The 12,013-nt window shown below is 37.0% G+C and overlaps 1 protein-coding gene across 1 annotated transcript; it reads right to left on the reverse strand.

Annotated features, from left to right (window-relative positions):
- Positions 1 to 2,771: 2,771 nt before the first annotated feature.
- Positions 2,772 to 4,918, reverse strand: LOC133517227 (RWD domain-containing protein 2B). The gene has a single exon (XM_061850443.1). The coding sequence runs from the start codon at positions 4,122 to 4,124 to the stop codon at positions 3,243 to 3,245; it is 882 nt and encodes a 293-aa protein (XP_061706427.1). The 5' UTR covers positions 4,125 to 4,918; the 3' UTR covers positions 2,772 to 3,242.
- Positions 4,919 to 12,013: the final 7,095 nt, after the last annotated feature.

Below are 12,013 nucleotides of genomic sequence, written 5' to 3' on the forward strand. Positions count from 1 at the left end.
GAAACCTGGCTAAAACCTGATTCTATTTTCAATTGCCCTAACTATTTCTGCCTAAGACAAGCCAATAACGATGGCTGTGCCCTTTTGATTAGAAAGAATATTGACTATTCTGCAATAAATTCTCCTTCTCACCTTTCGTTTTATATTGTAGCTTGTAAAATTTTAGACTATAAAGTAATCTCTGCATATATTCCTCGCCCCTCTTCAAGAATTATGACATTTCCATTTGCTCTCCTTCTTTATCTTCTCTTCTTTCTTGGAATGCCCTGCCTTACAGTTTCGGCAGCGACCACTACACGCTATATTTTGAGAGACATGTAAGTATAGTTTTTGGTGAAAAAATTTTTTTTTTTAAATACACTCGTGGGCAAATAATACAGGTCAGTACGAAAAACTAGAAAATCTCCTAAAATAATAAAGTACTGTATCTGTTTAGCCTTATGGTTGACTGGTAGAGAATGCCTTTAGGCATTAAGTTCGCCATTTGTACTTTATTTGTTATATTGTGTAATAAAGTTTAAATAAATAAATAAAGCTAGGATCATGAATTAAATTGTATATTATAGATAAACTCATAGTTATTAAAACAACATCAAAAGTTAGAAATGATATTCACTTGTTTATTTAAATTACATAATAAACACGATATCAATTAATTATAGGTAAAAAACCAACAGTCAACCTCACATCACACACAAAACAAAAAAAAACATTAATATTTCGTATTGCCTCCTCGGGCTCTTCTTACAGCTTCTAAACGATTAGGCATACTGTTTATTAAGTTTCTTATGCGTTCTTGCGGGATATTAGCCCATTCTTCCACTAACGCCTGGTTCAGGTCTCTAAGTGTAGCTGGGGCGGGGTTTCGATTTCTTACACGCCTCCCGAGCTCGTCCCATACGTGCTCAATCGGATTTAGATCCGGGCTTCTCGAGGGCCAGTTCATAGTGTTGATACCAATCTCCTCAAAATAATCTTCTACAATCTGAGCTGTATATACATTGCCATGCAAACTTCCACCGAAAATCGGTTTCAACGAGATCTAGTAAGTATTTTTTTTAATGTCATAAAATTTTTTTAAAAATTTTTTTTCATAAAACCCATACGTGTGGGGTATCTATGGATAGGTCTTCAAAAATGATATTTAGGTTTCTAATATAATTTTTCTCGAATAGTTTGCGCGAGAGACACTTCCAAAGTGAAAAAATGTGTGTGTGGTCCCCCCCCCCCCCCCCCCCCCCTGTAACTTCTAAAATAACAGAATGAAAAATGTAAAAAAAATATAATACCATGCAAACATCCACCGAAAATTGGTTTGAACGAGATCTAGTAAGTAGTTTTTTTAATACGTCATAAATGGTACGGAACCCTTCATGAGAGAGTCCGACTGGCACTTGGCCGCTTTTTTGTTATTTCATAGTTAGTAGATTTCTCGCGTTGGTGTGGTGAAAAATTTTGTTTATTTAGGCAAAGTTTATTTAACCCTGGTGCCTTGAAACCCTCGCAACGCTCAATATTCCACTTCTCGAACCACTCGCTTCGCTCGTTGTTCAATTTTGGAATCTTTCGCTTGCTCGGGTATCAAACGAGCGGTTAAACAAGAACTTTGCCCCCTTGGAAAACAAATAACTATTATTGTTTTTAGTATTTGTTGTTATAGCGTGAGTCAGAATGGCGGGTGTACCTAAATAAAAATAAATGAAAAGCATACCATATTTTTGTACCTAATTTGTACTATTTAGTACCTCAGTTAAAAAAAATTGTACCTCACGGTACATAAAGTTATCATCAAAACATAATCGGACAGACAGACGGACATGACGAATCTATAAGGGTTCCGTTTTTTGCCATTTGGCTACGGAACCCTAAAAACAGTACACCCGCCATCCGATAGAATACCGGGTGTACTACGCTATGGTCACGTGGTTATTGATAAATTCTATAACAGCCAAATTTTTGTACCTTCATATTAAATTATAATATGAGCCATTTTATTTGTGGTTAGTTTTACTCATTTTATATTTTGCTTGCTATTACAATTTCGCAGGCGTTATAATTTTTCAAGTTATCGATCTCATTTTTAAGAAAAAATGCTAAGGTACAATTATTTTTATTACGCCAGGAATTAGTACCTTTAATGTTTAATATGTTAAGTTCAAATAACTCAGAAAATCACATCTTAAAAATATTTTTTCTTAGGAAGATTTCTTTGAACTGGCGCCTAGCCATTCCGACTCTCACGTTATAGCGGCAACAGAAATACATAATCTGGAGAAATTTCAACAGGCTAACTATCACGGTTCATGAGATACAGCCTGGTGACAGACGGACGGACGGAGAGCGGAGTCAGTAATAGGGTCCCGTTTTATCCTTTGGGTACGGAACCCTAAAAACAATTGGAAAACGTTTATTTATTTATTTAATCTTTATTGCACAAAAGAAATTACAATCGTTCAATAGATGATTAGTCCATCTTTCATCTATACGTATTAGTACCTATGGTCTTACTTATTCGGTTCAGCCCAAAAATGCACGAAAATTACACCTCAAACACCTGATTTGTAAAATGTGCATATTTTTAAATGAACCCCCTGCACATACCCCCGAAAAGGGGTTGGGGCCCCTAAATTTTGATAAGACTCTGCAGATCCTAATTTCTAGTGCCATTATTGCAAAATATTGATGTTCATATTTAATCTTATTTTACCTGTGCTATAGTAAAGTTGTAAGTGGATCCTATGTATGTAAGCATTGATAATTAATAAACTCAATTATCTATGCTTATAATTTTATTAAAAGTATTATCATGAAACAAAATAAGAACTGAATTCTCTTCTGCTTTGTTTTAACACATTGAGTGCGGGGAACCCGCTTGGCGGGTTCTCTGTTTGTTGTCACTTACCTCTACAAAGCGAGAAAATGCTGGGATCGGGTAAGTGTAGTGGTGAAAATATTGGCAGTGAATATCTTTAGTTTAAGGCATTTTTGAATATTCACTCATCATTTTATTCTAAGCTAGCTAGCGAACATATAAAAAATATGCTTTGTTTAAACCTTAACATCAGCCCCAAAATAATATACAGCCACAAACAAAGCTGGAGGTGATCACTAGTATTAGGGAAAGTTATTAATAGTAAAATTTGTCAATATTAACTCCCTAACTGTCAAAAACAATTGCCACCTCGAATCTGATGTATGATGTATGACTTGGTTAGTCACATTGGGTTTTATTATTTCACTTCTTAAATTTCACTTATCCCAAACATACTTTTAAATATTTCTGTCAGTCCATGCTCATCCATATACTTAGAAAGTCCACTCATATCCGCATGCTTAGAGCGAACTGATGAATTTGGAAAATGGATTTCTTGAAACTTGTGAAATTTTTGTTCTTTTTCTTTTTCACTATATTCAAAAGTTTCAGTCATTTTTATAACAATTTTTTTCCATGACATACTTTTAATAATTGACCACCACTCCTTACAGTCAGTGCCTGCGCCTTCAACACAAATAATACCAGGCTTCCCAGGCAGGCAAAACCCTGTCAAGTTTAAATCTTTTGCTATTGATTCCATTTCATCTCTTTTCCTTTTGTTGTATATATGGTGGGAATAAATCCACAATCTGACAAATTTATCATCATCTGTACATTTTGATTCTGGAACAATATCTTCACTGACTTTGTTGATGAGTTGTTCAGTAAATTTTATTAAGTTGTCTTGCAACCATGACACTGCAGAATATATGCAAACTTCTCCAACAAAATTTTCCTTAAGAAAGTTGGACAATTCTGCATTCAGGCTAGTCTCCTGGTAGCGATTCAATTGATTACACCTTACATAGAGGTCTGGTTCTTCACTGGGATAGAAGCTGGGTAAATTAACACTGACTTCTAATTTTGAACCATCTACATTAAGGTTTAAAATAAAATCCAAATGACCTGGAGTATATTCTGTTTCAGATTCATTCTCCACAAAATTAGCTATGTTAACAAGTATATTAGTATCAGTTAAAATTATATCATCGTTGTTTGGATACATGGATTTCAGTAGTTCATATTCACTTAATTGCTGTGTTAGAGAGTTTGTGAGCTTTTCTTTAAATGAATCTTCAGAAGCTGCCATAGCTCAACAAACTATTTGACTTCGCCGATTCTTTTATTGTAACTTATGTTACGCTTAGGTACGTGGCAAGAGAACATTTGGTATGATAGTAATTATTGTTAAAAGTACATTAATCGTTACTGTGACGTACGTTTATTATTGTCTGTTTAGCTTCATAGCAAAGCAAAGCAAGTGCAAAATGAAATAAAGTGTAGTGTAAACATGTAATGTAGTGTGTAGTGTACACATCATACACGTGTATGTGTGACGTATCTCATGTATCCATGGAGAATTGGAGATATAACGTGGAGTACGCTCTGACTTTTGTCATACTAAATTAAACCTTATCACTGAGCTAGACTTACCAGACTAGAGCAAACGGTCCACTTGAGATAGCAAAGGTGGGGTGCAGTGTCTCACTCGCACATGTTGCCAATTTTATAAACATAACATGGTGCTATATTCAGAGTGCGATTCTCATATGATTTAAGTAATTATGATGTCAATATTATTAACTGATTAAATGAACAATGTGCTCGACAAACAAAATATTTATTTGAATATGGTAGACATTGTAGAAACTTTGAATGGGGTTGTTTCCATCTACAAATCTTAGGGCAGAATTGTATCCGAATAAATTCTTTTGGATTATAAGAACATGTTAAACTACTTTTAGGGGACCTGTAATGACCATATTTTTGTAAATATTGAATTTAAAATATCTTTTCGCACACGTCATTGAAGATTCTGATGACGTCACAACTCACGGATTGACACTGTTGACAGTTAGGCGATAAACAACAAATGACAAATGTCAGTTGACAGTTCGTATCTTCTACGACGTGTGTTTGTAGTTATGTGTCAAACCGTAAACTGTGACGTCACACAATTTTCAAAGAGCGTTTTGGGCGCGAAGGGAATGCAAACCGGTTTTAACCGAAACCGAAAAAACCGGTTAAAACCGGTTTTTTGACGGAAACCCAAAACCGGGTTTTTAGAATTTGAAAAAACCGGTTTCGGTTTTATTCGGTTTTTTTTTTATTTAACTAAGTTGCATGTTTTATTCATTATAAGGGTGTAAATCGGTCCTAAACCGGTGAATCGACATCAAATCAAATAATGTGGTGTTGTGTTAGTTTGATCAACAAACCAAAAAAATAATTTTATATAATTGGTTTGTTCCTATTCCTAGTTACAAATAACATTAAGTCATTTGACAATTCCCATACAATACAATAAAATAGTCAGATATTGTCTTTAATTTCGTGATAAAATCGTGTATATACGAGGGCTGCTATTTATATATCCGGAAACCGGGATTACAATCTTCTTAAATAGTATATTTGACCTCCATGGTAAAATTTGAACTTGTTTAAGTACTGGCCGGTATATTTTTTCTTTCTTATTAACGCTAGTGTTTTGTTTTTGACGGGTTTTAAATGTCATCTCGCTGCAAGAATGGAACTCACTCGTGAAAATATTCGTGCTATGATTTATTATGATTTTCGGCGTGGTTTAACGCAACAACAGTGCATAGATCAACTAACTTCAATTTTGGGGATGAAGCTCCATGTAAAACTACTGTGTATCACTGGTTTAGTGAGTTCAATCGTGGACGTAGTATGCTTACGGACGAAGTTAAGGCAGGTCGCCCGAAATCGGTCGTTGTACCACAAAATATTCAGGCTGTGCGAAAACTTATAATGGACGACCGACATGTTACGTACCGCGAGATAGAGTCGACTCTGGGTATTTCTATGACTAGCATTAATAGCATATTACATGATCATTTAGCTGTAAAAAAAAATTGTTCGATACCGCACAACTTTACTAAGGAGTAAAAAGATGCTCGCGTTGAATGGTGCAATAAAATGTTAAAAAAATATAACCGTGGTGACTCAAAGGCCGTTTATAACATCTATACAGGTGACGAATCCTGGATCTGCATGCGATCCCGAAACGAAGCAACAATCAACAGTATGGGTGTTTCAAAATGAGCCGAACCCTACGAAAGTTACTCGTGCAAAAAGTATATTGAAACAAATGGTGGCCTGCTTCTTCGGTATTAATGGCCATGTAGGTACAGTGCTACTAGAAAACCGTAAAACGGTTAATTCAGATTGGTACACGACCATTTGCTTACCGGAAGTATTTGAACAAATTCTTAAAACTAACCAGCGACGAAGAATCATTCTTCATCATGACAATGCCAGCTGTCATACGTCACGCGAAACGACTCTATTTTTGGAAGGTCAAAATGTGGAATTAACGGGTCATCCGCCGTACAGCCCTGACTTGGCACCCAATGATTTTTATTTATTTCCCAATATAAAAAATAAATTACGCGGTCAACGATTTTCGACCGCTGAAGATGCTGTCGACGCATTCAAACAACACGTTATGGAGGTACCTCAGGCGGAGTGAAAGAAGTGCTTCAAAAATTGGTTCACACGAATGCAAAAGTGCATAGATCATCAAGGGGAATACTTTGAAAAACAATAAAACCATTTTCAGCCGTGTACGTTTGTTTTTTTGTTTCCGGATATATAAGTAGCAACCCTCGTACTATACTAGCATTCGTTTTTACACGTGAAGCAATCTTTTCTTTATTCCATGGCGATGAATTTAAGAATTGTTGATTCTATAAACCGAAACCGGTTTTAACCGGTTTCGGTTTTTTTTGTGATAAAACCGAAGAAAAAACCGGTTTTGAAAAACCTCCGGTTTTTGCATTCCCTCGCGAAAGCATCTGTCAAAATATATTTTGTTAATTTAACATATTTAAAACCGTTTTTAGTATAAAAGTTGAAGCAACTTTTAGTTAATATAGAACGTAATACAAGCGTTTCAAAGAATTGGAAACAACCCTATTAATTGGTATCCGGGGCAACCCCTAACTTAATGACATATTTTGGAGATATTTTAAAACACGTGAATGGCGGCGCTCAGCATTTAATTGTAAAATATTTTAAAAAATGGGTAAAAATGTTGTGTGACTAGTTGTAGAAGTGAAAGTTTTGCTGATTGTGGTATATCTTTTTACAGGTAAGCCACAATCAATCGATTTTACGATAAAAATACAAGACGATAATTGTCAAACTCATTAGGGTGACTAAGATGTCGACACGATGTGAATCAGTTTTACATAATTCTTATTATATAATAATAATTCAGCCTATATACGTCCCACTGCTGGGCACAGGCCTCCTCTCATGCGCGAGAGGGCTCGGGCTATAGTCCCCACGCTAGCCCAATGCGGATTGGGGACTTCACATACACCTTTGAATTTCTTCGCAGATGTATGCAGGTTTCCTCACGATGTTTTCCTTCACCGAAAAGCTAGTGGTAAATATCATATGACATTTCGTATATAAGTTCCGAAAAACTCATTGGTACGAGCCAGGATTTGAACCCGCGACCTCCGGATTGAAAGTCGAACGTCATATCCACTCGGCCACCACCGCTTCTCACACTTCTTATTACGTACTTAAAAGTAAGTTTCCCTAATAGGTATATCTTTATTTCGGCATGATGCAATTGGTGGAATGAGAGCTAATACAGAATAAATAATTGCCAAAATTGAAATCCAAAGTCCTCAACCATTCTAGACTTATGTTTATACATTATATTTTAATGCTGAAACGGTTTCCCAAACGATTTATATATACGAAATCGATTATATATATATGGACACACCGTCAGTAGAAAAAGGCGGTAAATTTGAAACCTTTAGTTGCAATCACAGATCTACGATGAGTCGATGACGTTTACGCTTAAAGATAGTGAAAGTGTGCGAAACTGAAGCCATCACGTATATGAACATACCATGAGTGCGAAAGAGGCAGATTCCAAATAAAAATACGTGACCATTTTTGAGTTAGACAGTGGCCGCCATTTATTTATTTTCAAACACATGTCCGGCATCGTAACACCGTAAATTAGGAAATATAAATGAAGCTGGAAATAAACTATTGAAAACGTAATGTAGTGAAATCAAAATAGTGTCGTGTTATTTTACAGGTGCCTAATAATTATATTTTGAGCGAAATTTTCTAAACGACACATATTTTGTTAAGTAAATTAAGAGTGTAAAGTGCCAATTACATCCACACTTCCCGATTTCGGTTTCGATTTTCCGAAATCGGGACTGATTTCGAGCCTGATAATCATTTTCGTTTCACGGAATATCAGCACAATGTTAACAATATTTGAAATTTAAAAAATAGGTACTTGGTCTCCAATTGCCAAAAATGTTCAATGTTTGATATTTTTGCATATGAACCATTTGTTTTTACATTGCAAATATTGTAAACGATGTACTTATATTTGGTGAAACGGAAAAATATTATTTTTTGGGCCCGAAATCGGGTCTCATTTCAGGCCTGATGAAGTTTGGATGTAATTGGCACTTAAATTTAAACTACAATGTCCGATTTACTTCCTGGGAAGTATGGAAGGGCCCGCTGTTCAGTCACGTCTGAAAATATTGATACCAAAAAAGTGCCAAAAATATGTATACACGACTTAATTGCCCATATATTAAGATAGTGTATACATATTTTTGGCACTTTTTTAGCGTTCCGTACCCAAAGGGTCAAACGGGACCCTATTACTGAGACTTCGCTGTCCGTCCGTCCGTCCGTCTGTCACCAGGCTGTATATCATGAACCGTGATAGCTAGATAGTTGAAATTTTCACAGATCATGTATTTCTGTTGCTGCTATAACAACACATACTAAAAACGGAATAAAATAAATATTTCAGGGCTCCCATACAACAAACATATTTTTTTGCCGTTTTTATAAATAATGGTACGGAACCCTTCGTGCGCGAGTCAGACTCGCACTTGCCCGGTTTTTCGTATCGATATTTTCAGACGTGACTGTACAGTCAGCATCAAATAGATAGTGAAGGCCAAACTGGCCATTAATATCGAAACATCCTGGCATGGTAACAAAGCTGTGTTACGATATATTTGGTCACTTTGATGGCGATGAATGTGGAATGTGCACTCAGTTATCAAGTCTCGATAATTATATTTATTTGTAAAGGAAATTTAAATAGGTATACAAAAGACGCCAATAGGTTCTAATAATACTCGTATAACATTTGTGACATCTCATGCGAAAATGTATCTTATGAGGGTTTCTAGTTTCGGAGATGTATATACTCTTTTTTTTAACTGTGTGGTATCCATGTGATTTCAAACCTTAATACTTAATCTTGTTTACCTGTTTTTATTTTAAGTAAGTTAAAAGCCTAGTAACGACGTCAGAAAGTTTTGTAGAAAAGGTACCATATGGCGGAGTGATTGAAAATTCCCAAATACAACTAGTCAAAAGGGTAAAAGAAGTTTGGTAGGGAACTGTATTAGCATTCTGAACGACAAATTTACTACCTAATTTTAGTTCTGCTCGGGGGGCCTAGCCAATATTATACCGTACATTGACCGAAATCACAAATCCAAGTAGCCTGCTATTATATCAAAGTTACTCTCGTCGACTCTTTCTTAAGCGGAATAATTTTCATTTGGTTCAGTTGCATGCAAAAATGCTAATACCTGACGGATTGTCATTTTGGTAATATCTGAGGTCATGGAACCTCAAAGCCACCTGTTTTCTATGACAACCAAAATATATTATTGATAAGAAATATAATTAATAAAATTATTAGTTTATCCTAACGGTTCCGTCATCTTTCTCTTTTACTCCTATAATGATCTTAAGAGTGGCAGAGAAAGATGCTCGCAATTTGCGAACTTCGATGTTCGCGGTAAGCTCGACTCTAACTAGCTCCGTAATACCATAGAGAAATATAAGTAAAGAAAGAGTGGTAACTCCATACATCAGTTTCCTTACCAAACCGCGAGTTATTTCGTAGTCGAAATCTAACGTCAAGTAGTGGATTCATCAGTTCCGCTATAGGGTGCCTACCGGACGGTTGAATAACAAGTCCGTTGTAGACACACTATGTATAATTGAAAAGTTTAAGCACAGTTACAAGCGTGAAGAAGCACAGGCATAAGAGTATAGAAAGCACAGGTTACAGTCAGAAGGAAAGAAAGCGAAATAATACAAAATTAGGCGTAAGCACTGCACTCGCGTATGTAGCGGATCGATAAGCGGAGAGACATGCATTCGCCGTCACGGATGAGATCGCACTGCCGGAGCGGCGTGAGCGCCGGCCGCTGTATAGTCAAACCGGTAACGTGGTCTATGTTATTCCCAACCATCCGCTCACGCGCTGAAACTAGTTAACCGACTCCGGCGGGGAGGATCATGCGTTAATCATGATTATTATTCTGTATGCAGTGATCGCCACACTGCTACTTGACACCAGATGTCACAAGTATCGCGACTGACCAAAAATGTAATGCCAAAACAATTTACAACTAATATTACAAGCAGATGGAGTTGAAACTAGAATTCCGGTTAATCTGGCGGCGGTAATCGCTTACCATCAGGTAATCCGTCTGCTCGTTTGCCTCCTGTATCATAAAAAAACTATCCACGAATGAGAAAAGATCCTGGCCATACTATATATTCCATTTCATCTTAATTCCTCATACATCTAATTCATGGTCACTTTAATTAGAAAGAGATGCAACGGCCCACTTTGACTTCTCATGTGGTGTGTCCACATTCTTTTTGGCCAATGTACACTGTCCGGATTATTTTTGAGGTCCGTGTCCGTGAGAACGGACCATTGGCATACAATTTTGACTTGACGTTAGTACCCAGTTGCCAGGCGTACGATAATTATCGTACGCAAAACAAAAGTACGAGAATTTCAGCACTTGGACGATGCCACCTACAAAGTGACAATTTCCCCCAGTATTAATAGCAAATTAATAGGCTAATCTTAAAGGGCCCTCCACACTCGTGCGCGAATCGAGGCGCAAAGCCGCGAATGCGAGTGTGCGCAGATTTTTCACGCCTTCGCGTCTTATTCCCCGTTTTTTGTCGGTATTTGGCCCGCGTCAAAGGAGACGCCAAGCGCGAACTTGCAAGACTACACATTCGCAATCGCTTCGCGCCGCGATTCACTCACGAGTCGGTTAATCTGTCCTTTTATGGCGGTTATTTGTTTATATTGGGTGCGAACTTGATAAACCAAAAATCAATTTGATAGTTCCCAGTTTGAATCAGTGCCTTGCCGCAAACTTAATCCGATCAGCTTCGGCGCCATCTTGCCGCGAACCAAACTGCGAAGTGCGAAATCGCCGTGAAGTTGTGCGAGTGTGGAGTCTACGTCAACGTCGCGGTATGTTCGCTCCGCGAAGTCGCGCCGCGATTCACGCGCATAGTCTGGAGAGGGCTTTACACCTTTTGGGTGTTCGGTTCCTTGGTGTAAGTCAAAAATGCACAAATATAAAACTGATTTTTGCGCATAATATTGAAAATTTTAGCACTAATTATTTCCACACTTCCCGATATCGGGCTCGAAATCAGACCCGATTTCGGAGCTGATAATCGTTTTCCGTTTCACGGAATATCAGCACATCGTTAACAATATTTGAAATGTAAAAAATACATTGTCTCTAATGGCCAAAAATGATTAATGTTCGATATATTTGCATATGAACCATTTTTATTTCAAATATTGTAAGCGATGTGCTGATATTTGGTGAAACGGAAAAATACTCTTGCTCGGGACCGAAATCGGGTCTGATATCAGGCCTGTTAAATTGTGGATGTAATTGCACTTTTGCAAGAATTTTTTGCGGGTAATCCCTTTTTGATACGCGTACGATAATGTCGATAATTTTGACATTAATATCTCATTTACATTCAGCCCCTGCCGCTGCCGGCAATAATTCCCTAAATACTGCTGCAGTAGGATCGAGAGGAGTGTGTGTTTACATACTGCCCTACCACTCACTTCGCTTTCAACTTTCGCGCTGTGTCTTT

Source organism: Cydia pomonella, chromosome 4 (assembly GCF_033807575.1).
Source record: "Cydia pomonella isolate Wapato2018A chromosome 4, ilCydPomo1, whole genome shotgun sequence".
In the NCBI taxonomy this organism is placed as follows: domain Eukaryota; kingdom Metazoa; phylum Arthropoda; class Insecta; order Lepidoptera; family Tortricidae; genus Cydia; species Cydia pomonella.

Coding starts and splice junctions, on each gene's coding strand:
- LOC133517227 (XM_061850443.1), bottom strand. CDS start 4,124: ATGGCAGCTTCTGAAGATTCATTTAAAGAAAAGCTCACAAACTCTCTA.